This window comes from Coenobita brevimanus, chromosome 41, assembly GCF_032717465.1.
Source record: "Coenobita brevimanus isolate Jiangsu-jjx chromosome 41, ASM3271746v2, whole genome shotgun sequence".
Taxonomy (NCBI): Eukaryota; Metazoa; Arthropoda; class Malacostraca; order Decapoda; family Coenobitidae; genus Coenobita; species Coenobita brevimanus.
In genome coordinates, this window is record NC_136994.1 from 17,982,807 (window position 1) to 18,008,536 (window position 25,730).

Sequence of the window (25,730 nt, forward strand, 5' to 3'; positions counted from 1 at the left end):
GGAAACAAGTGATGTCCCTCTTTAATTTATTCCTGTTTCTACCAGAGCAAGTGCTAATTCTCTCTCTCTCTCTCTCCTTAAATACTTGGGACGACAATTTCCTTATTATTTTTGGAACAGGATAACACCTTCCTTTTATTTTTGCGATCTGATTACTTATATTTAGCTTTGGTTTAAACTTTTGGGACTGGAGGGTTAGATAAAGCCTTCGTTAACCCCTTCACCATGAGGCATCTTCCACTAACTGAGTAAAATAGCCCAGTAAAGGCAAGAATTTAACACAGAGGGACATCACTCTATATCATGAGATGTTAACGATGAAGGAATTGCAAATAATACTTACTGTACTCTTTTCACTCTAACTTGGCCTAAAATTGCTATACCTCTATCTTGCATGCCGAGTTGTAACAATAGACTAGTGCTTGAATATGCTAAAATTGCTATCTGTCCATCCTGAATGCTGAGTTGTAAAAAAAGACTAGCACTAGAATATGTTAAAATTGCTATCTCTCCATCTTGAATGCTGAGTTGCAACAAGAGACTAGCGCTAAAATATGCTAGTCACAATGAAGTGCTACAGAAAAGATGTTGAGCCACAGCATTGCCTTTTTCTGCTACAAAGTGAAATAAGCAGCAAAAGAATGAAAATCTGGGCCAAGTGAAGGTAAAAAGAGTAACTAATGATAAAAATTTTGAATGATTTTTTACGAATAGCTCGCAGTTAAATAAAACCCGAATGACCCCTTTTATTAACTAGCTAACGTGCTGTGATGTATGATAGAGTAAGGAGTGACCCTATACACTTTAGGTTTAAGGCACAAGTTACTATATATATGAATAAATGAATAACATGTATAAAACTACCCCCTTAAATGCAACACTGAATGAACCTCCATGTTAGTCTATGCAACTTGTTCCAGTGTAATCCTTGGCAGAAATGAAGATGATTCTGTAATGGATTTTTATTTTATCCTTATCCTTATTTAACCTTAAGGACATACAATGCTGGACAGGGAGGCCTTCATGCAGTGGCACCAATATGGCCTGGGAGATCCACTTCCTGGTTATCCAGAAAAAAGAATGAAAATGAAACTAATAATGTCCCTCAACTCCCTTCCTGTTTCCCAGTGAGGCCCTCCAGGTCTCACTGAAATTCTAGGAGACTCTCCAACTATTTCCATATCCAGTGTTATGTCCTTATCTTGACTCTATATCATCCATCTCATGTAACTGTATCTTTGACTTTCTTAGTATCATGTAGCCACTTTTTTTTTTTCCTTAATGCAGGGAAGAAGGAACCAAAGGCCAGGAGCCGGCAAACTGTTCCCTCCAAGAAGAAAAAAAAAGTGTTTTGGTGCTAGTCCTCCCGACAATTCCAATTCCCAAAATGAGGATGGTGAACCGTAGATGCTTCAGCCTGCGGTCCACTGGGTTCACAGCCAGATAAGCCCAGGCCGTATCATCATCATCGTAATATCATGATCTCTCGTCATCAATCATAATAACCATCACTGTCGTCACCATCAATCATAATCATCACTGTCATTATCATCAACCATAATCATCATCACTGTCGTTATCAATCATAATCATCATCGATGTCGTCGTCATCAATCATAATCATCACTGTCATCGCCATCAATCATAATCATCACTGTCGTCGCCGTCAATCATAATCATCATCAATGTTGTTGTCATCAATCATAATCATCATCATTGTTGTTGTCATCGATCATAATCATCATCGTCGTCGTCGTCAATCATCATTTATCAATCATATCACTGTCGTCATCAACCATCATCATTCACCAATCATTATCATAACCATAATCACCATAACCTAATGCCTCTACACCTCAAAGCAGGTAAATATGGGACAGGCTGTTACAGTTTTGAATTTCCTTATCCAACAGACATCCAGTAGCATCTTAGGTGGATGAAACAGCAGATGTATCCCTGTTATATGTAAAAAAAAAAAAAAGCTCTTCTTACGACATTACCGGGAATGCAATTTCTGGTAACATTCCTGGTTTCAAATCCTGTCAGTGACAAGGTATAGTTGAAGGTGACGTACAAGTTTGTCTTTTTAATCAGCTAATTTGGCCATATGGAGAAGATGGAGAGTGAGAGACTGACAAGGAAGGTCTATGTGAGAGAGGGAGGGGAAGACTGAGGACGAGATGGAGTGGAGCGGTACAGTACACCCTCACACAATGCGAGTTTATGGGCAGCAGAAACCCTTGCATTCTACAATTTTGCACTGCATGAACCAAACAACTTATGGGAAAAATGGTTTATGGTGGACAGCCCACCCAGGGCTTGGTCTTCGAGTCCCCTTCCAGCCTACTCTACCCTCCTAATACTTTGTCTAATAGTACTTCTAGCTGGACCAACAAATAAAACAACAAGTAGAACACCATGTACCTTTATTTAAGTGATTTTTCGGCTTGTTAAGAAGGAAAGGGGGGGTATCCAAGGCTTGGGGTGTCTACTCTTGCCCCACAGGGCAGGGCGACCTGTTGTCACTGTCACTGTCACTGCTGAGGTCTCTGGAGGTACCAAAATCCTTCAAAGTCGACAGCTGAGACCATGATCAACAGATGAGTACTGCTATGATGCTAAAACGGACCACAGGATGCGAGGTACAACATGTGTTCTCGCGGTGATATGGAGAAGTGTCTGTTTACCCAGGAACGTCGGTAGATGGCATGGAGACAGCTGGCCAGCCGCCCACCATTTTGAATCTGGCTCGTTGCCAGCCACCTGCCTTCGTGTGACTGACTCGCATTGTCCAGCTCGACACTCGTAGCAATGGCGGGAAGTCCATTTTTGCCTTGGAATCATACAGCCGATTCACATGTTGGGATGTTTGAGTCACAGATTTTGCATTCGATAAAAATAAGCAGATTCTGGGTTGACCTCGCACTGCAGGTGATTCTCACCATGTGAGTTCGCATTGTGTAAGGGTGCACTGTATTTGAGAAAGGGGATGTAATTTGGTGATAGGGCAGCAAAATGGCAGGGGACAGGGTGACATGGAGGCAATCGGTTTGTGGCCACCCCCAGTGGGACTGAGATGTCTGGCGATAGACAGACAGATAGACATCATTGTACCCTGCCTAGAAGTTAAATTATCCCTGAACTATTTCCCAATACAGTAATGTAAATATTTCTGGAACACCAGTGAAATGGATGATACATCTATCACTGAAGCCTTCAGATTCTTGGTCCCACTTCACAGGCATAAACCATTATGGTATCATTCAAGCCTTTGGAATAATCACCTCAGTTATATAAGTTAAACTGTACTATTCACACTTACTTTCATACAATCAAGCAGTCAATAAATATAATGTTCGCAGAGGAGCAACATGTGTGCCACTTTGTAACAGTTACTGGCAAGTATTGCAGTTCAATGACAATTTTGGGAAGTTATCAATATCATCACCCTAACACAACACTCCATTATTTCAGAGAGTTGGTAAGACCCAACAACAAGAAATGGAACACAAATATTGTAATTAAAGGCTACCAACTAAGTAAAATTAAGAGAAGTAAACAAAAGTGTGCACAGTGCTTTATCTTAGCTCTGTGCACTCAAACATATCACACATCAACAGATGGTGAAGAGGGACACCTCCACTTGACAGCACTGATATGACAGCTGCCTTGTTACACCAGTGTCCCTTAACTCTCTCCCCATTTCCCCCAAAAGAGAGTGGTGGCTACATGAGAAGGGCAGCTTCAGCCTGCAGTCAACCTGTTCACATGCTGATGAACCTGGGGCCGAAACAACAATAATGCTGCACCCAAATACTTCACACATCTACATCATTCTAACCTCCCTTTTGCCACTTGAGAATATGAGAAGGTGGGTCTAGAAAGCAAGGAAAGAGAAAAAAATTATACAATGAGAACTACTTAACAGCATGCACAATGAAATGGGCCTCCTTCATTCACTCACCACTGAGTCCCCTGGAATCCTGACTCTATCTGGCACATGCAGACCATTTACTCTTGACTGGCCAGCTTGTAATGCACGTCAGGCAGGTCCCTGAGTCTTGCGGCAGCCTGCTCTGGGGTCAGGTCACGTTGAGCCTGGGCCAACATCTCGTACCCAACCATGAATTTCTTGACTGTGGCCGAGCGCAGCAAGGGAGGGAAGTAGCAGCCGTGAAATACCCAATACTTTTCAGCTTCAGCATCCTCTAGTCTTTCTCCTGTGGGTGCACCTGAAGATTGAGGAAATAAGTCACTACTGGTATAGTTTGATCACATTAACCTGGACCTTCATTTTTGTCCTTTTGCATTTTAGAAAAAGTCAATGCTACAGCTCTACATAATTTCCAGGGCATTTCTTCAAGACTAGCATCATTCTAGTGCTACCATCAAATATCAGCATTCAATATGAGGAGAAGACATTTTTAGGCCAAGTTAACTGTGAAAAAAGTATATAGGGCATTGGTTCTAACCTGGCAAAGCTCCCTAACCCCTTTAAGTTCTGTTGATGGCCAGCTGTAGTCAGGCAGGAGGGTTGATCTGCCTAGTAACCAAGGAGGCTCAGCCCTGCCTCAAAAATAAAGCTCATCAAATTTCATGCAACCACAATTGAATTCAAGTTGTTGGCCCAGTTCCATCAGGTGAAAAATTAACTCTAGCCACCTTACTCACCATGCCAGCCCATTGAGTAAGGGAAGGAGCACTGGAACAGGTTGTCGTATTTGGTGGTCAGCTTCTGTATAACCTCCGCCAGAGAGTCACGTTCGTACGGCGTGAGGTGTGTCATGCGTGCCACGTGACGACGACGCGGCAGGACCATCACTTCAAACGGCCACGTCGCCCAGAACGGCACTAGCGCTACCCAGTCGCCGGTCATCACTACAATTCGCTCCTGTTGGGTGGGTAAAGGTTGAACGTGTGTGAAGATTGTGATGAGAAATAGCCAAATACTGTACAATACTAAAATTCATTCCCCTCCTCTGCCTCTGTCTCATCTATCTATCTATCTATTGCCAGACGCCTTAATCCTGTAATGGGTGGCCACAAACAAATCACTTCCATGTCGCCCTGTCCCCCGCCATTTCACTGCCCTGCTCCCACCTCACACCCCCCTCTCTCATATACCTCTCCACTCCATCCCTCCATCTCATCCTTGGCCTCCCCCTCCCTCTCCCCCCCTCCACCTGACTCAAATACACTCTCCTCATCAGTCTCTCACTCTCCATCCTCTCCACATGGCCAAACCACCTCAATATGTTTCTCTGTCTCATCACTGGAGTTATAAATACTTGAATGAGGTGTAGTGGACAAAGGGGCTTACAGAGGACAAAAAGGCATAATAGTACACAAAAATGTAGGATGATATGCTATTCAATCAGCCACATTAAGGCATCAATGAATCTAGCAGTGAATGAGAAGCAGGAGAGGTGAATGAACTTTTGCATTAGACTGTACTGTACATGATATTTCAGGATGTGTACCAATATTACTTGAGAAGCTAAATATTCACAGCAGATAGTACATGTAATTCATGGTAGTACACATATAACCCCCCTCTTCCACCCCATCACAAGCTTTCTCATGTTATATCCAACTTGCATCCTTCATTAACTTCCTCCACTGCCACATCCAAGCCCACACCAGCAGCCTGAGCCATCTGTCCAACACATAAGATAAAATGTGCCAAGTTTCTAGTGCAGTGCTATATATGATCCAGTCTGTACACAAGGATAAAATGAAGGATGGAGTGGAGAGGTACTGTATATGAGAGAGGGGGATGTGAGCTGGGAGCAGGACAATGAAATGGCGGGGCACAGGGAGACATGGAGGCGATTTGTTTGTGGCCACCCTTAAGGCGTCTGGCAATAGATAGACAGACTGTATATGGTGCAACATGCCAACGATGCAACATACTTTCTTCTCCAGCTCCCTTGCAACGTAGTCCATCAGCATCGGGGTGCCACGTTGAAGGTAGTACTGACGCTGATTCTCGTCTTTTATCTGTGGTTCATTTGGCAGGAAGGAGGATGCCCAGATCTGAGAACAGGTAAGAAAACAGACAGTAAGAAAACAGATGGTAAGAAAATAGTAAGGAAATAGATGGTAAGAAAATAGTATGAAAACTGATAGTAAGAAAATAGATGGTAAGAGGATAGTTAATAAAATAGACAGTACCATATTAGACAGTAAGGAAACAGACAGTATAAAAACACAGTAAGTAAACAGACAGCACTTCACACACACCTGCCAGACACTACGTAAACTATCAAGCTTAAAACGAGTGTCAACTGAATAATCAAATCTGGGTGTTAGAGTAAAATGGTGAACTCTGGAACTGTCTCCCTCTGTCTGTATTTCCTACTTTCGATGATCTCCAGTCTTTCAAAGGCAGTGTGTCCAGGCATCTTGAAATGAACAGATCTTGAATTTGGCTCTCTTTTGTCTTGTTTTTGTTTTTTTCTTGGAAGGAATGGTTTGTGGGCTCCTGGCCTTTGGTTCCTTCTTCCTTACATTAAAAAAAGAAACACACACACACACACACACACACTAACCTGGCAGTGTGGGTGTGGGTTGGAGCAGCCCATGGTGGCACCCTTATTCTCAAATATCTGCACCCACACCCACTTCTTCCCCAGCTCCTCTAGTTCCTCAATCCATCTGCAACATTTGAAGATGAAGCATACAGTCAGGCCTCACTTAACAATCTCAGTACAATGTCTCTCCCTTTCAATATTCCTACCACTGAGAAAGACTATACTGGAGAGGCTGGCTATAGGATTCATTACCGTGTCAATACAAGCGTTCTTTCCTTAACTGCATAAAACTGTCTGGCAGGGGCACAATTTATATTAAAAAATGTATATCAGTAGTGAAGGGATTTAAGTTTAGACTGTGAGCATGCAAACATTCTTTTGCCTTTCACTGTGATGTTCAACCATAAGTCAAAATCTGATAAAATCCTCCATGGTCAGCATTGTATTTTGCTTTCCATATATTTCATTCCACAATAAAAGAGACAGAGTACAGTACTCTTTTTCACATATGTTTTTTTGTGCGTGCTTCATACGGCTGTCACATTACAAAAGTACATGTAACAAACTGTACTACCAAAGAGAAGTGTTAGCAAACCTTAGCTCATGACTGTAATTCCCAGCCAGTCATCAAACTTTTAATATACCGTAGATGGTCATTACTGCATATTATTTGTAGGGGAGTTTTAATACACAATCTTTATGCAAGTTTCTACGGACTTCAAAACAGAAACGAGAGAGAGAGAGAGAGAGAGAGAAAGGCAACTTAATTACTATGCAGATAATCTACAAGCAATCACCCAACCATCCACCACAGCTTACATCATTCTCCCTATAGACCCCCTATTTGTACTCTGCCATCATGGGGAAGGGTTATTTTTGGCTGTCACTCTCCCTCCAATTACCTACCTATCCACCACAGCCCGCACCTCCACCAGGGTCATAAGAGGTAGCGTGACATCGGTGTGGGGGTGGAAGCACATGACACGACACTCCCCCCGCGCCGCGCCACTCCGAAACAGTGGGTCATCATCATCACTGGGCGGCGCAGGAGAGTCACTCAACAGGGCCGGAAAGTCGTTGGGGAACACAAAGGTTGATTTATAGTCGGGGTTTACCTGTGGATACAAATAACTTCCACTGCAGACAATTTTGTGTTATCACTACTATTTACAAAAACCGCAAAAATAATAATAATAATAATAATAATAATAATAACTTCCACTTATTCACTAAACACATTATACAGTACAGTACTGTAATGGTTTCCTGGGGATCCTACAGAAAGTGCATCAATTTTCCTCACAATGATGCACAGTAAACCTAAACATTAACAGGTACCATGTGCAGGAAATGGATGGGGCAGCACCAATACAGATACATGATTCTGCTTCCTGATTATACAAACATCAATCAATTCCCTCCCCAGCCACTGAAAGGAAGATGCTAAATGTCAGAAGAAAGGTAGCTTAAGCCAGGAGTCCAACAGCAACATTCTATATTAAACCTTTCAAAGCCTAGAGGGAGCACAAGGCATGACTTAACTCAGCTTGCCAACGGATAGAGTGGATTGGTAGAGTCAGAGGCCGGAAAGTCATAAAGGGCTGTACTTGCCACTACCTAAGCCTATCTGTCTTAAATGAACTCAACTTACCCTGATCAATCCTACCTTAAAATGAACCCAACTTACCATATTCCTACCTCATTCTAACCTACCCTAATGCATCCTCTCACACCCAGCCTACCTGTCCGTTGGGCCGAGTGACACGTGGACAGAGCGGGTTTTTAGGGTCGTGGCGCGGCAGGTCTTCATCTGGGGGGCGCTCCACCTGCCCCGCCCAGGGCCGCTTGGTACGGTGTGGCGAAACCAGTACCCACTCTCCTCGTAGTGGGTTGTAGCGAATGTGTTGGTGCTCTGTGGAGGGAAGGAAGTTAATATTATACCATTCTTTTCTCTAACTTGGCCAAAATTTTCGTCCTTTTGCAACTTATTTCACATAGCTCAATGGCAGAAAAAGACGAAGTTATGGCTCTATATCCTTTCCATAGCACTTTCTCGTGACTAGCATCATATTATAGCATTAGCCTAGTATTACAACCTAGCACTCAAGATAGAGATGTAAATTTTTTGGCCAAGTTAGAGTAAAACGAGTATCATGGGCAAGGTACTGCAGACACTGATATAACTGCTGCCTCGTTACACAACCATCCCTCAACTCCCTCCCTATCCCTCAAAAATAGCATGGTTTGCAGGAGGACAAGTTAACCTGCACTCAACTGGTCTGACATTTAGATAAGCCTGGTGCCACAAACGTCATCAAACAATTAAGTAATCTTATTGAAAGGGTGAAGAATAACACAGAGTAACAGTTGCATTTTCTGTGGCCTAGCTTTTGGTTCTTTATCCTCTATACAAGATACTGCATATAGAGTACTATGGGGGAGACGGTGGCTCAATCGGTAGAGAGGTGGCCTGCAGTCCTGACGGACCCAGGTTCGAATCCCGGCTGGGGCAGGGAACAATTTAAGGATTTGAATTTCATTAAATCAGGCTTTACTGATCTACCAGAAGACCCGCCGACATGTCGTAAAAATACCCCCGCTAATACCAATACACCAGCCCTGCATGAGACAGCCCTAGAATGTATTCAATATGGATGGTGGGTGTTAGAGCAGAAGTGGTGACATGTAGAGGTGTATGGTATGTAGGAGGACTGCTGGGCCTTGATAGCAGGCTGTGAAGCCTATGCCCAGAGTCGGACACATTAAAAAAAAAAAAAAAGTAAAAGATCTTACCATCTGGGGCAAATGTTTCAGTAGCCTGTTTATCCTCCCCTGTGTCCTGCATTCTGTCCTGCTGTCCTTCCCAGGCTTCACTCCATGAGGGCAACTGACAAGCTTTAGTCTCTCCCTGCCTTATCTCTTATCAGTTGCATCTGCCCCTTGTTGACAGATACTGAGCGGCTGTTGTCTGTGCAGAAGATACCGGTAATGGTTTAATGGCGCTGTTTTGCTCCTGCTGATATCAATAATTACTCAAGCTCCATTACATAAATGAAAAATAACTGATAAATTTGCAGTATTGGACAAGCAGTTATTCTTATGGCTTTTTCTAACCAGCCTAACTTAAACTCTACCCTATACATAATTAAGCTATGTTTTTTTTCTAATCTAAACTACTAAACTAATCAAACTGAACCATACTAACCTAGTCTACCTAAACTAACCCAACCATTCTCCTCTATTCCAACCTAACCCAACTTAACCATGAGGTGTGACTGTCCAAAACTCTAAAAATACCAAATAATTTGTCACTGTAACTAAGGTGGTCAGCCATTCAAAAAAGTATTAACCTTAACTTCCCTAATACTTACAGACATTAAAACAAACTACCGGTATATATTTTTTTTTTTTCTCAATATTCGTGTCACCTAATTTCTTCACCTATACCATATTCTATTTCTATTTCCCATATTTCCCCATTACAATACTCTTATTCTCTAACCTAATTTCTTCACCTATACCATATTCTATTTCTATTTCCCATATTTCCCCATTACAATACTCTTATTCTCTAACTTAGATCTGACAATAAAGGGTACAGCTGGTTACTTTATGATTCCAAATTACTAAACTTCATATTTCTAGACATCACTGAACTTGTCACTCGGTTGCTGTCATGTTCTAATATGAGTTGGTTTCTCTCTTGTTTAACATTCATGATGGCACAGCATCAATTCCAAGCAATCTTCATTCTTTAAACATTTATTTTCACCCATTATCACCACCCAAGAGCTCCTTTCTTATCTTACCATTCATACAGACCTCCTCCTTCTTTCCATAGATCTTATACTGTCCTCTTTCATTCATTCTTTAGTTCCTTTGCCACACATTTACCTTACCTTACTCCCCACTTACTTTCCACTCTTATTTTCAGCCATTATCACTCCTTCCCAAGTGTTCCCTTATCCTTATCTTACCCGCCACGTTAACCTCCTCCTCCCTCGTCGCCGCAACTCAATATACTTACGAATTTTCTTAATCACAAGTCGAGATGGTTGTATATTTATATTTCTGTCCTCGCTCAGATAAAGTCCTTATATTTTTCACCCTAACTAGAGCATGTATTACAGCGGGAAGGACCAAAAATGGCACGATATATGATACCCCCATGATTTTATCCCGCTAATTGAATAAGAACTGTTTAAAAATATCAATCCAGAATATGATCGTAAACAAACACAAATCTGCCTGTCATGCAAACTGGCGATATATTACCATTAGTACTTGCAATGCTTAGTATTTTCCGCATTACACTGATGAGTTTTCTACATAAATATATCCACAAAAATCCAGGAAGACTGTTATAAATTATCAATATGTCAACTCACATGTAAACAAACACCCTCACCCCCTTGTCACTTGCACAGATACCAATTTAAACTTCATTGCTTCATGTAGAAATATTCAAATCCCTTAACCGGCTATTGTAAATGCTCAGCGCCAACAAATCTGTTAATTTTTACATAGTTTCAGCGACGCTTCAGAGATTTTAGCCCTTTTTCTTATAATTATCTGGATTTCTCTCTATTTAGCGTCATTCTAGCGATTTTAAACAGCCATGATAAGTATATCTTTTTACATATTTTAGTACTTACCAGCGATTTTCTGGGGCTCATAATTATCAGAGATCCTAGCGTAAGCTCAGAAAGTATGTAAATACGGGAAAATATTTATTACAGTATATTAAGCATGATTCTAGCAGCTTTTGTGAGCAAGTTTAGTGAGATTTCGATTTGGCAACTGTGTTCCCAGGTGGTCGCCGCAACACAGCCATGGAGGAGGAGAGCCAGCTGAGTCCTTTTGTTTACTGGGCACAGACTGATGCCTCCATCACCCTCAGGATCGAGTTGAGGAATGTACAGGTGAGATGTGATTTTATTCAAGAGCTCCGTATTTTCTCGAGCCATGGCGGTGTCAGCAAACCGTTCTTAATTGCCACCTTGTGTTGCTACTGTCAACAAAATGCAATTGCAGTACCAAGGAATTCTGTTTCTGTCAGCAAACTGTTGTTACTTACACATACTTTCAGGTGACAATACAGAGGGGTTGTAAATCTGTCAGCAAACAATAGTATATTTAGGCTTTGGTATTAAGGGATTGTATTTGTCAACAAACAATGATACCGAGGGATTGTTTTGTCACAGTGACTTTCGGTATAAGTTTTTGTCACAGTGACTTTCGGTATTATGTTAATAATTTGGCATTTACGGTATGTATTGAAACTAGGTATGAGGTATGTAGAAAAGGAATATAAACTACTGAACGTGTTGTTTTGGTAACAGATTGACAGAGCTTAATAACCCCTGCTGGGCTAATTCTTTGTATGGTACCGGTAGTTTACCTTCGAAGTCATTGTTTTATATCCAGAGTAAAGTGTACCCTTTATGAGGCCCTGCAGCTTGACCCATATGGACCTTCATTGTGCTTCATATACTGTAAGGTCTGCAGCTCAACAAGGGTTAATCTCAGGGTAGCCAATATTTAACCAAGTAAGTTCTAAGGTTAAATTATTCAGGCAGAGCCACTAGTGCAGTATTTTAAAGTGTTTTCAGTTTACTATATAGGCATCTTCTGATGTGTTTCATGTATTATACTTCTGCCACTAATTGTTCTTCTCATAAGGTCAAGAAGCCTCCCAGGGGTTATTGACCTCCTGCAGTTTACTTCAGTGGAAGTGTCATAGAAGAAAACTCATGTTCACCTATCTTGAGAAACAAATTTTTAAAAACTCACATTAAGTAGAGCTTTGATGTTAAATAAACTGTCATCAGTCTACCGGTACTTAAATTACATATATATAATGTTTTTTTTACACAAGTTTTATCCATCACAATTTCCCTGCACATGTGGTTTCCCATAATGAATAATAAAAATTGAAACAAATGTGTTTGCTGGCACTCACCATTAATAGACCTACAGGATCAGAGACATACCTTCTCAGTGGTGGGTTATGGTGTGTCTGGTAATAGATATAGATTAATTGATAGGTAAATGAGTAGGTAAATAGATAGCTGCATAGATTGCTGAATAAAGAAACAGGAAGCAAGAATTGGATAAACAGATTTTTTTTCTCTCTTTTTTTTTCTCTATATGTCCGACTCTGGGCAGAGGCTTCAGGGCCTATTTCTCGGGGGCAGTTGCCTATCCCAAGGCCCAGTAGTCCTCCTACACCTCCACATGTCACCACTTCGGCGCTAACACCCACCGTCTGTACTGAATACATGCTAGGGCTGTCTCATACAGGACTGGTGTACTGGTATTAGCAGGGGTACTTTTACGACATGTCAGCGGGTCTTCTGGTAGAATGGATAGATTGATAAATGAATAGATAGAAAGTGAGATAGATAAACAGATAGGTGGCATAAATATTTCTGGTCTCATCTCAACAGTCTCCGTTCGTGGACCTGCAAGACCAAAGCCTCACCTTCTCTGCAGTGGGGCATGGGGCGCAGGGCGAGAAGAAGTATGGCTTTCATCTCCGACTATTGCGATGCATAGACACTGAGGTAGGTAATGTCTGTCTATCTATTCATCTATCTATTGCCAGATGCATTAATCCTGTAAGGGGTGACCACAAAGAGGTCACTCCATGTCACCCTGTCTCCCGCCATTTCGCTGCCCTCCCCCCAGCTCACTCACCCTTCTCTCATATAGGTATGTGACAGCTGTTATTAATTCTGCGGCTCCTGTGACTCACCCAGCTCATAAAATCATCTGTTTGTTGGATGGAATAGAGTAGTAGATGAATTGTAATGGCTTGTTTTTATCCCTTCAGTCCGATGATGTATATTTTTATTTTATTTTACTTTATTTTGCTGTGATGTTGACTGACTAACAAAGGATAGATGATGGTTGGATGAAGCTAAATGGTAGAGAACAGGGCAACGTGAATGCGTAATGTTTGTGACCATCCTTATGGGATTAAGGTGTCTGGCAATAGATAGATAGATAGGTAGGGTAGAGTACCGTGTAGGGTGATATGAAGATAGTTGTGTCCACCCCTTACTGTCTATCTATCTATTGCCAGACGCCTCTATCCCGTTTGGGGTGGCCACAAACAAATCGCCTCCAAGTCGCCCTGTACCCCGCCATTTCACTGCCCTGCTCCCAGCTCACACCCCCCTCTCTCATATACCTCTCCACCCCATCCCTCCATCTCATCCTCGGCCTCCCCCTCCCCTTACTGGATTTTGGCATTTAGCAATAGATATATAGATAGAGTAGATACCATATTAATTATTGTAAGGCTTGAAAACACTACTGAATGATAAGTAGAGAAGGAGATATTGGTTAGGTGTACACTCAACCCCATCCAACCTGCTAGAGGCTAGTGTTTAGGATGAGTATAATCTAGGCTGGAATTGAACACCTGTTTAATTGCTCAGTAATTATAGGTTGGTAGGGACTGTGGGAAATGGATTGCAGGTATAATTTCCATGTATTTTTTTTTTAATTGTGTATTTTTTTATTTATCATCACCATCACTGTCACTGCCACATCTATTCGTGTATTTCCTTACTGTATTCAACGGCCACACCACGTTGAGTACACCGCTTCCCATCCGATCAGCGAAGTTAAGCAACGTTGGGTCTGGTTAGTACTTGGATGGGTGACCGCCTGGGAACAGCAGATGCTGTTGGCATCCCTACGTGTCAAGTGGGGTTGGTGGAGGATTAGTGCCCCTCCCTGTAAAACAATTAACTCTAAGCCCTTGGCCACCCCGTTTGGGATACATGGCATCTGGCAGTGAATGAATGAATGAAAAATTTGTATTTTCTTACCGTATTTATTCATCACCACCACCACCACCACCACCACCACCCCAATCCTTACTTGCATTTAAAAAGATGGAGAGGTGATATTGTAATACTGCCATTCATCATCATCATCATCATCTGTCTTATCTCTCATCCCCACCCCAGACCAGCAAATATCGTGTCCTGGATCGCAATGTGGAGTTCAACCTCACTAAGATCGACATAGAATTTTGGCCTCGGCTCCTGGAGGACACTAAGAAACCAGCATGGCTTAAGGTGGGTTGTTTTCACTGTTAGATTATATACAGGATCAAAGTTTAGGATTCCAGGGGCTTGATTGGGGAGTGAGTAAGTGTGTGGCCCAATTTTTTAGGCTTGGTGTTGATTAGATCTCCCAGTATCATACATTTATTTTTCCCTTGCCATCTTTACCCAATCTCACCTCTCCTGTGGGTAGGGAAAAAGGCAGAATGATGTCGATAATGGTCATGTTGAATTTGAAATGTTATCACTACGAGTGCAGTGATAAATAAATATATGGTAGGAAATAAATATAAGATATAAAATGACTTGAAAGATGTAGAGTATATTGATAAACATGATTAAATAAACTTCCTTTATGGTAGGATATTTATTAGATGACTTAGAAGATGTTTAGGATGTAGATAAATATGATAAATTTCCTGACAGCCAAAACACACTTCCTAACAATCAGTCCCAACTCAAACGACCCTCCAGATTGATTTTGACAAGTGGACACACGAGGATGAACAGTCAGACGATCCAGACGAAGGCCGAGACATCATCGAAGACTTCCCTGGTTTGTACGAGAGGATGCAGGCTGAGGAACTGGGATGGCCGAGCAAAAGTAAGTGTGTGGGTGTGTGTGTGTGTGTGTGTGTGAATATGTATGAGTATGTGGGTGAGTACTGGTATGTATTTGTATGTTAGAGTGTGTGTATGTGTGTATTGGGGGTTTATGAATGTGTGTGTGTGTGTGTGTGTGTGTGTGTTAAAAATTTCTCACTCTAAGTAAAAATTAATGGGATCCGATTCTTCCGGAAATTCAAACTATCATGCCCATCTGTTGCCCTTCACCCATCAGCATCCCACACTGAATAGCCATAACAAAGGTGTCTCCAGGCTCCTCTGCACATACACATCTTCTGTCAGCCATTCTTCTTTCACATCCAGCTCTGTCATGTAGCTAGAAGTTGTTGATCATGCCTCTTCCCTGTAGCAGCCAGTCGAACTAATTCACCAGTCACCTCGCTTTCCAAAATTGTCTTTGTCACTTTATATATCGTTATGTCGTTATGTCCTTGTGTTTTTGTCTTTGTGTCTTTACCATCATAGTATTTTTTTATTACAGGAAGGAGGTACCCACAGTTTTTATTACTATTATTATTATTATTATTATTATTGTTATTATTATTGTTATTATTATTATTATTATTATTATAGGAAGGAGTTACCGGGCTCAGAGTATATCACAAGTAAAGCTTCTCTATAAAAACCATATTCTTACATATAAATCTGCTATGCCTGTTTCACCAAATTTACACTGCTAGTTATGTGGAAAAAGTAGTTGTAGTTTGGAACACATGTCTGACTTATGTGAAATGCCTTTAGTAAAAATATTAATGTTTTTTTTTTTGCCACAGTGAAGAGCAGACAGTAAAAATTAAATACCGGGTAGAGTCTGTCTTTTTTACTTTCTTTGCCACAGTGAAAAGCAGACAGTAAAAATTAAATAGATTCTCTCTCTTTCTTACTTTCTTTGCCACAGTGAAAGCAGACAGTAAAAACTAAATAGAGTCCGCCTTTCATATTTCAGGGGAGAGTATGAAGAAAGTGTACCTGTTCCTGTACAACTTATGGCAGCTGGTTGGGTTTTTGTACATCGTCAGCGTAATCACCATGCGCTACCTTAAGGACGGACCAGGTTAGTGCAATTCAACCTATCTGTCTATCAATTGCCAGACGCCTTAATCCTGTAATGCATGGCCACAAACAAATTGCCTCCATGTTGCCCTGCCCCCTGCCGTTTCGCTGACCTTCCCCCAGCTCACATCTCTCTCATATACCTCTCCATTTCATCCTTCCATCTCATCCTTGGCTCCCCCTCCCTCTTCCCCCCCTCCATCTCACATACACTCTTCTCCTTAGTCTCTCACTCTCCATCCTCTCCACATGGCCAAACCACCTCAGTGTATTTCACCTAATGCTTTCTATCAGTTCCACACCACAACGCCCCTTCACTAAAAAAGTAATAGAAAAAAATAACTCTCCTCATTAGTCTCTTGCCCACCATTCTCTCCACATGGCCAAACCACCTAGACGTATTTCTCCTAACCCTTTCTATCACATCCACCTCCACACTACAGTGCCCCTTCTTCAAAAAAGTTTGGTAATAAAACAAAATAACTCCCCTCATTAGTTTCTCGCTCTCCATCTTCTCCACATGGCCAAACCACCTCGATGTATTTCTCCTAACACTTTCTATCACAGCCACATACACACCACAATGCCCCTTCACTAAAAAAAAAAAAATCCATCCATCATTCAGTCCTATGAATGGATGGATGGATTACCTTTTGGGTAAAGGAGCATTGTGGTGTGGATGTGGATGTGATAGAAAGTGTTAGGAGAAATACATCGAGGTGGTTTGGCCACGTGGAGAGGATGGAGAGCGAGAGAAAGAAGAAAAAAAAAACACCCCATCTCTCCCTGTCTAGACTCGATGGAAGGCACGTACGAGACTGTTGGGTGGATGATGCGGCTGTGTCTCATCACCCAAGCCTTTGAGATCCTTCACCCGCTGGTCGGATACACTAAGGCATCCGTATCAGAGGCATTTTTCCAGGTAGGGTATCTGTGTGTGTGTGTGTGTGTGTGTGTGTGTGTGTGTGTGTGTGTGTATTAGACCTGTAATTGTAAGAAGTCTGCATTATGGAACAATTCTCCTTGACAGATTAATTAATAACCTTTTTTCTCCCATCTGTAGGTGTGAGAAAAATGGTTGTGATGACGATGATGGTGGTGATGATGGTGTTGATAGATTTAGATGTGTATTATCAAAATTGGGAGCTTGAAGGTGGAAACATACATTTTTTTTTTTTTTTTTCTATACTAATATCTGAAGCCTATGATATTGATAGATCTGGCCTTTCTGAATCATCAGTGACTACACTCTATAATTTGGGATGCATGCTTATCACACTGAAGCATTATAGGTTTTCCATAAGTGATCAAAATCGGGGGCACACTTTCACATTCATGCCATCCATTTTAATAAGTCATAACTGTGGTACATGAGGGTGTCTTATTTTCCATTCATAATATATTGCTACCTTCCAGTGGCTGTATATTGAGTTACAAGCCTCCAGATTTCCTGAAGCTCAGAAAATCACTTATTCTGTTGGCATGTAATCAGTAAATACAGGTAGACGCATGGTGATCTTGTGAGATGATTCGCACCAGCTGAAGATGGCCTTTAAAATGATAAATTCAAGGGGTGGTTGGATTTAATTGCTTACCTGATGCCACTCAGGGAAGAGCAACTGGTCATTCTCATCATCAGTGTCTGGAATTTGTGTAGCCCTGGACTTGTTGGTTTGCTCCTGATGATGCAGTGAAGGATTGGATGATGGATTGAGGTGGGAAATAATGGTCATGATGATAATGATGATGATGATGATGATAGCCTATTGTACAACACTCACTCTAAGCCCCCTCCGTCAGTTTACAGGCCGAGCGGTGATATTCTTTTGCCTAATCGAGGGTGAGGAACGGATGCAGACCAAACCTGTCATCTTCTATCTCTTCCTGGTGTGGTCACTCATAGAAATTGTCAGGTGGGTTCATTTGAGTTTAGGCGTGTGGTCCGCTGTTAATTTATCTGCTGTTATTGTTTATTTTAGCTGTTTGTTGTACCGAAATATTTTTTCTGTCTACATATACAGTATTCTTCATTTGAGGTCGTCTCAGTGTTAAGCAGTGGATGAATTAATTGAGATTTTTACGTTATATTTTATTTTTCAGCATTCATCAAGAAAATGCATGCATATTTAAGTTTATGACCTCTCAGCCATGACCCCAAATGTAAATCAGCTTACCTGCACCTCCAGGTATCCATACTACCTCCTGCGAGTGTACCAGGTTGATGTGGGGTTTATTACGTGGCTGCGATACACCATTTGGATACCCCTGTATCCTCTTGGATTTATACTGGAGGGAGTTATCATTCTCAGGTGGGTTATTTGTACAGGAGTGAGTCAGGCTTCTTATGTCCTGCCTTGTGATACTACTTTAATATACATTTAATTTGTATATGGTTTTTGCACACAACCTCATCTTCTGTATGGTTCCAAGAATCAGTTGTTCTCATGTGAAATATTGTACAGTTATTTAAGAGGAGCCTGTGGAGTCACGTGGAGAGACAGGCTGACGAATGAGGATATAAAGGAGCGTTGTGGTGTGGATGTGGATGTGATAGGAAGCGTTATGAGAAACACACTGAGGTGGTTTGGCCATGTGGAGAGGATGGAGGGTGAAAGACTGACGAAGAGAGTGTATGTGAGTGAGGTGGAGGGGGGAAGAGGGAGGGGGAGGCCGAGGATGAGATGGAGGGATGGGGTGGAGAGGTATATGAGAGAGGGGGGTGTGAGTTGGGAGCAGGGCAGTGAAATGGCGGGGGACAGGGCGACTTGGAGGCGATTTGTTTGTGGCCACCCCAAACGGGATTGAGGCGTCTGGCAGTAGATAGATAGATAGTCCTCCTTACATCTTTATCACCCCTTATTTTTGTCACTTGATCCCATGACCTGTTTTCATGTGTTATATAGTCCTTCTTGTTAGCCATGTCCATTTTTTTAGATTGTACAACAGTGCCATGTCTATTTTTACTTTGTATTCCATTTTTTCTTCATTTTTTCAAGGGATAAGATTAGACCAGATGTTATTTATATTTAACCACGTCTCTCCATCCCCGTACAGAGACATTCCATACTTTGACGAGACGAGGAGGTTCAGTGTAGCGTTGCCCAACTCCTGGAACTTTGCATTCCACTTCCCAACACTGCTCAGATGTTACTTGCTCTTCTTCTTCTTCCCATGTGAGTATTGTTGAAGTTTTTGTTATTTCATCATCCTATACTGCTGTCCACCTTTTTGCTTCTGCATTTGAAGTGACAGTCATGCATAGGTTCTGGTCATCTACCCTTAAATGTACTTCAAATGCAGTATCCCAACCTTAAGCCTCTTACCTCAATTGTGGTAAAATGAGATTGGTTGTTAATGTTTACCAACTGTTGTGAGATTAAGAGTCAGGATATAATAATGAGTGATGCTGCTGCCTCCGATGTTCATGTGATATGGTGATGATGCTGATGATAATGAAGGTGATTGATGATGATGATGATGATGATTGTCTTCCCTTCCCCTACAGTCATGTACAAAATGATGAACCACATGTACCACCAGCGAATAAAGAAGCTTGGACCCAGGAGCTGGCGGGAAAAGTTTGAGTAACCTTAACCCAGACAGGTGCATGAAGAGATGGAGTGGAGAGAATGAAGGTGTTTAGAGTAAGATCCCTTGTATATATTGCCTGTAGGTGACAATGACAGGCCGTATTCTTTGTGGGTTTACATGTCTTCCAAGTACCTCTTTCTGACTAGTTTATTTCTGCATATACCATATTAATGTTATTTGGTATGCACATCAGCAAAGATGATATGAAAGGTTTATGGTCTTGGTCTCATCTCAGTGTGGACTGCAGGCCAAAGTTGCTCTTCTGCAGTCCATCATCCCCCTTTCAGAGGACAGAGAGGGAGCTGAGGGCTGTTTGTATATCAGTGTAACAGCATGAAGGTGAAAGATACAGATGCAGTACAAGAGATTAATAATATGTACTGGAATATGTGTCTCTTTATGTTAATATCATAACACCATACAGTTGGAAGTAATAGTACTGCAAAATAAATAACAAAGGAAGAGTTCCTAGGAAATCTAAGCCCACAAGGATACAGCCCTAAGAGATGGTGGCTTGTGATGAGATCTTTTCATCATGAGCACAACAGATGGATTATATGACAGGTTGTTGGCCAGTTGACAGATTTATTAATACTTCTGATACCCTTAGTCAAGCTGCTGGTCATTTTCAGAGACATTTCACTTGCATTTGTAAGCCTAGTCTGTATTTTTCTTCAGGGAGTTTGTTTCGCATGTGAAGTAAAGTTTTGATTGTTTGTCTTGTGAATAGTTTAACACTTTCCTGTTCTTTGAATACTTCGGGACATCAAACCTTTAAGTTCACAGCCATTCATGGATACCTCTGGGTGTGTTTGACTCCATCATGTAAGTCACACTGGAATTAAGAGTATCCAGATAGACAGACGATACCCTGAATCCCAAAACCTCTTGAGTATCTGCATAAAGGACTCAGCTAAGCGAGAATGGGGTTGGGTGGTGTGTTGGAGGGAGGGTGGAATGGGAAAGTGTTAAGGTTGTTCAGTGTATGTGGAGGCATGTGGAATTGCTGCACAGTCAATCCTCATAATCAGGGTTGTATTCTGAATGGCTTTGAAATTTTTGTAACACCTTTTCCCCAGCAATTTATTTTGAACATTACATATCAGTCCCCTGTTGTATTTGATGCAGATTATGTCAGAAATTAAAATACAGTTTTAAATAACATACAGAAGAATAAGGTTAAAGAGGATGTTGTGTATGTAAGATAAAGTGAAGTATGAACAAGAGAAGTGATTGTAGGAGGAAAAGCATAGTGCCATACACCACCAGTCTTGTATAATTTGGATGTTGGTAATGGATGGTAGAGCAGATAGAATACAGTAAGTCTTCTCGTGGTACAGTTTCATAGTTAAACTAACATCATTTTTCTGTCCAACTCACTTCTGTACGAGGGGAAAAGAAAAATTAGTACACGATGTGGTCATCACATACTTTATAATTTGGATGTATTTGGTTTGTACCAGGGGTCTAGTGGTCTGCGGCAAAGACCAGGGTAAAAGTTGTCCTATGTACATAAATTCTGTTCTGTAATACGTGACTAGAGCTTCATCTTTCATGTGTTGCCACCAGGGATGGCTAACTTCGATTAGCTAATCTGTTTTTAGCTAAATTATGATTACCTAACTGTAAGTAAACCTGTATACCCATACCTCACAAGGGATAATGAGATGATGATGAGGGAGACCAAGGATGAGATTGGGGAAAAGGGAGAGAGGTATATGAATGAGGGTGGTGAGAGTTGGTGGGAGGGCAGCGTGATGATGGACAGGATGACTTGGATGAGATTAGTTCACGGTCACCCCATCTGAGATTAAGGCATTTGACTACAGATAGATAGATAGATGTAATGTTTCACTTTATACCCACCTTTTCTGAACCAAATCCAAAACATCGAGAAGACATACTATATCCTGTCATGGTTGGCTCAGTGCAGGAAATATGGTGGAAACTGTATTTTATCCATTGTCAACCTCTGCCAGTACTCCTAAGAATACTAGTCATGTAGAATGTTAGTTTATTTTTCCCTCAGTCTCAGGTTCAGTTCCTTCCTTAAACTTGAACCCATTTTTGTTTGTCCTTGAGATCTGTTTTGGTACCTTGAGTATGTGGGACTTTGGAGCAGTGATGACAATGCAAGCTTTCTCAAACATTCATTTTGGAAAGCATAATGGTTTGTTGCACGTTGTTTACATATAGACAGATTAGGCTATAGAAAAAAGGCAAGCAGTCACGCATACACTTTCTGGTGGACTGTACATTATTTAGTCAGAATGAGTGTGGTATAAAAATGATTTAGGAGGGGAGGGGACTTGTATATTGAATAGCACATGGATCCGTTACCCATTATTTAAGTATATATAGAATGGTATGCTAATTGAATGTATAATTCCATTTCTCAGAGGTGCTGTTTTGGTCATCTAGCATTTAATTGAGGGAGGAAAGAGGGACAAGGCAGCAGGAAGGGGATTGGAATAGATTAAAGAAGAGGAAAGAAGATAGAAGAGTATTAGTGGAAAGGTAGGTGAAGAGATTTGTAAGTGAAGTATTTAGGGAGGAGATAAGGGAATAAGGAGCCTGTAGTAGCAGTAGTTGCAAGCCCCAGACTAATATGAATACAAACCTGGTAGACTGCAGGGTGAAACTTTCCTTCTTCTGCAGTCCACCAGCCTCCTTTTGGGGGATAGGGAGGGAGGTGGGAGTATTTTGTATATTGGCAGCTCCACCACCCAGTTATATCAGTGCCACCACATGAAGGCATCCCACACCAGCATCAAACAGGAGATAAAGGTATAAGAATATCAGTGAAAAGGTGGGTGTAAGAGACTTGTAAGCAAAAATTAAGGGGGAGAAAAAAGAGGAGGGAAAGAGGAAAGTATACAAATGATTAGGGGAGGAAAATAGAAGAGGGAATAATAGTATATGCAGTAAATGAAAGAAGAAAATTTTTTGGAACAAGTCTTGATAAAGTAGATGATGAAAATAGTGAGCATTGGATAGGAAATGGAAAATGGGAGAGGAAACGAGAAGACAACAGAAGTTTATATGAGAAGTTAAATGAAATTATTTTAATTATTTAGTGAAGGAAAAGAGTAGTGGATGAAGGAATGAGAAGAGAAGGTAAGTGAGGAATTTAGTCTTAAACAGTGAATAGGGAAGAAAAAGAGAAGTGGGAAGAAAGAGGATGGGGAGTGAATTAGAGAAGAAAATTATAGAAAAATTCAGGGAAAGTGACCAGAATTAGGGAGGGTAAAGAGTTAATGGAGAAAATTAAAGAAAAGACATAGAAAGTCAAGCTAGGGAAAATCTTATGCCTGGATGTGAGATGTAAAGCATGCCCATCCTTCTAGGGATTTGTATGAAAAATTACTCATCTTGACCTTGTAATTACCGTAGCAGGAAAGAAATAATTACTGGCTTGCCTGTTGTCATTAGCAGTGAATAAGGGACAAGTGAGTTTTCTTGATAAATTGTGTTCGACAAGCTGTGGTGACAAATATGAATGTATTGAGAGAGAAATAACCATATTCTGTCCCTGTGATTGCTGAAGCACACTCATTTAGCTCAGGGTGGTGTAGGGGAGGGTGGTGTCTGATTAGTCCAGCAAATGCTACTTCAGTACAGTACATGGAAATTCCTCACGTCATATGATTTTCCCTCAGGATGCATGTCACTTTGTTATTTGATATCCTCTTTAGGGATAAGACAGGAAAAAAGAAATAGGAAAATGGAATGAGTAGAATGAAGATAGGAAAAACGAAATGGGAAAGTGGAGAAAATGAGCAGAATAAAAATAGGAAAAAAGAAATGGATAAGCAGAGAGAATGAGTAGAATAAAGATAGGAAAAAAGAAATGGGAAAGTGGAGAGAATGAGCAGAATAATTAGAGAAGAAAAAAGACAGTCTGTGTTAGAATGAATCTGAGAGTAAATGGGATGCCTGTCCTGTTGCGTACGTTATTTTCAGAAGTGCTGCTCCAGTCTTCTTCTTCTCTCTTCTTGTTACTGTTCTATCTGTGTGTTGTCTTTGGGGGTAGTTTCTCTAGTGGGAACTTTTGTAAAAAATAGTTATTTCTAGGAGAGATTTTAGTGATAGTGTGTCCCTCTCAAGCACGATGTAATATTCTGTACAGTTAGACTTCGTGTTGTTAATATATTCTTGGCATAAATTTTGCCGACAAGTTTCTATTGTCACTTTATTTTATTGCTGATTTTTGGTATTAAATCGTCTCCAAATTTACAGTGCAGTTCCAAATGTATGGAAAAAGTTACAGTATTTTGCAACATCCCTTATCTATGATGAAGACTGCGTGTACTTTTCCCCCCTGAAAAGGAAATATGGTACTGATGACAGAAACAATTTTATTCCGCGACAGGTCTAGAAGGAAGTTTGTTTGGTAAGGTTCTGTTTCTTGTTAGTGGTTTGTGTGGTCTGTTTAACATTTTCGTTCATTTTCATTTGCCCGCTATAATGATCCCGTTTTTTAAATTGTGTGGATAGTTGTTTGTTTTGTGTGGTTATGTTGTTTGTTTGTGGTTCGTCTTGTATGGTTCAATTTTCTGCTTATACCGGCATTTCATTTAGCGAGTTTGACATTTTTTGATGGTTTTTGAATTTTCAGTTCCTTGTGTTCATTTGCTCAGGGTATTGCATCCCCTTCCCTTTTTTTCGAATATTTCTAACATTCGGGGTTATCCCTTTAGAACATTACGTATTTGGTTTTATATTCTTGCCATACTATTTCCTTGGGTTTGGAAGAAATTTGTAAAAAACTGGATGGTTCTCCCAAAATATGTGTAAAGAGTAATATGGAGATTAATATATCAGTTAACGAGAGCCATTATAAAAGTTACTTAGCAGAGTGACCCATGTACAGTATTTAGGAGAATTATTTAGTGTACCAAATAGCAAAAGTTACATATATTTCAAAGAGTGGTTAGAATATTCTGGAAGTACATGAGTTGCTAAAATTTATTACTATATGAAAATGAATGTACTGTACACCCTCCAAAATAAGTATTGGCGCCCTTGGGTACGATGGTTGTAAAATTAGCAACTTCCGCAGACACACACGAGTCTAGAAATGTGATGCCTCAAAACATACCACCCAGGAAGTGAATCTTTTAAAAATTTTGAGTCCTAACAATTCTATTTATCTGTCTATAGCCCTAATCCTGCAAAGGGTGACCGCAGACAAAATGCCTCCAAGTCACTCAGTCACCCACCATTTGACTGCCCTCCCCCCTTCCTCATCTAACAATTGCCACTGATAATATTTGCACTTATAATTACAGGATGCCCCAAACATCACAATGCCACATCCTTGCTTCAGAGTGATATGTGCTGTAAGAGTGCTGATACTCATTTGGGAGGGTGTACCTTTATATATACTTTGGACAATAATTTAGCTCATATCCGAGGTTGTAATGTTGCTATAAGAAATGACTTTAATGAGTTTGTAACATTTTTTGTATCATTATTTATTAGTTATGGGGAATGTAGTACTGTTTCTCATTAGACTTTCCAATGCTTTATATGTTCTGTAGTTTTATTGGCCCTCTCAGCCTTGGTACAATTTCTTTCTTTCTTTCTTTATTATTATTATTTTATTTTTGGAAATGTGAGACAGCTTTAGTAATATTAACTCATGCTGTAAGTGTTAATCTCTTCAGTCCAATGGTGTGTTTTTGTAACTTATTCAATCTCCCTTCAAAGAGTTAAATTCAGCTTTTGGAGAGACTTTTCAAACTTGGGGGGTTAGTCTTCTTTACTCCATTCAGTACAAGATGATATTCATTCATTGCCAGATGCCATGTATCCCAGACGGGGTGGCCAATGGCTTAGAGTT

At 40.8% G+C, this 25,730-nt stretch overlaps 2 protein-coding genes and 1 non-coding gene across 8 annotated transcripts; 2 read left to right on the forward strand and 1 right to left on the reverse strand.

Moving 5' to 3' along the window:
* Nucleotides 1-955: 955 nt before the first annotated feature.
* Nucleotides 956-10,540, reverse strand: Galt (Galactose-1-phosphate uridylyltransferase). 5 transcript variants are annotated; one of them, XM_080270567.1, is made up of 9 exons: nucleotides 10,511-10,540; nucleotides 9,327-9,501; nucleotides 8,276-8,445; nucleotides 7,440-7,648; nucleotides 6,552-6,657; nucleotides 5,914-6,036; nucleotides 4,672-4,891; nucleotides 3,965-4,232; nucleotides 956-1,060 (listed from the first exon to the last, which is right to left on the reverse strand). In XM_080270567.1, exons 2-8 carry the CDS (start codon nucleotides 9,376-9,378, stop codon nucleotides 4,012-4,014), a joined length of 1,101 nt encoding a protein of 366 aa, XP_080126693.1. In that variant the 5' UTR covers nucleotides 9,379-9,501; nucleotides 10,511-10,540; the 3' UTR covers nucleotides 956-1,060; nucleotides 3,965-4,011. The 5 variants fall into 5 exon arrangements, with proteins under 5 accessions (XP_080126693.1, XP_080126692.1, XP_080126691.1 ...); XM_080270566.1 differs by lacking the exon at nucleotides 956-1,060 and adding an exon at nucleotides 1,938-2,549; XM_080270565.1 differs by lacking the exon at nucleotides 956-1,060 and adding an exon at nucleotides 1,938-2,833.
* An 819-nt stretch (nucleotides 10,541-11,359) lies between these two features.
* Nucleotides 11,360-22,401, forward strand: Hacd2 (3-hydroxyacyl-CoA dehydratase 2). 2 transcript variants are annotated; one of them, XM_080270562.1, is made up of 11 exons: nucleotides 11,360-11,455; nucleotides 12,983-13,099; nucleotides 14,516-14,626; nucleotides 15,089-15,218; nucleotides 16,188-16,295; nucleotides 17,089-17,216; nucleotides 18,095-18,207; nucleotides 18,481-18,603; nucleotides 19,349-19,467; nucleotides 19,800-19,929; nucleotides 22,285-22,401. In XM_080270562.1, exons 1-10 carry the CDS (start codon nucleotides 11,366-11,368, stop codon nucleotides 19,880-19,882), a joined length of 1,122 nt encoding a protein of 373 aa, XP_080126688.1. In that variant the 5' UTR covers nucleotides 11,360-11,365; the 3' UTR covers nucleotides 19,883-19,929; nucleotides 22,285-22,401. The 2 variants fall into 2 exon arrangements, with proteins under 2 accessions (XP_080126688.1, XP_080126687.1); XM_080270561.1 differs by lacking the exon at nucleotides 22,285-22,401 and having other exon boundaries at nucleotides 19,800-20,696.
* Nucleotides 14,117-14,235, forward strand: LOC145397568 (5S ribosomal RNA). Its single transcript, XR_013896993.1, has one exon. It is a non-coding gene; the product is annotated as a 5S ribosomal RNA (ribosomal RNA).
* Nucleotides 22,402-25,730: the final 3,329 nt, after the last annotated feature.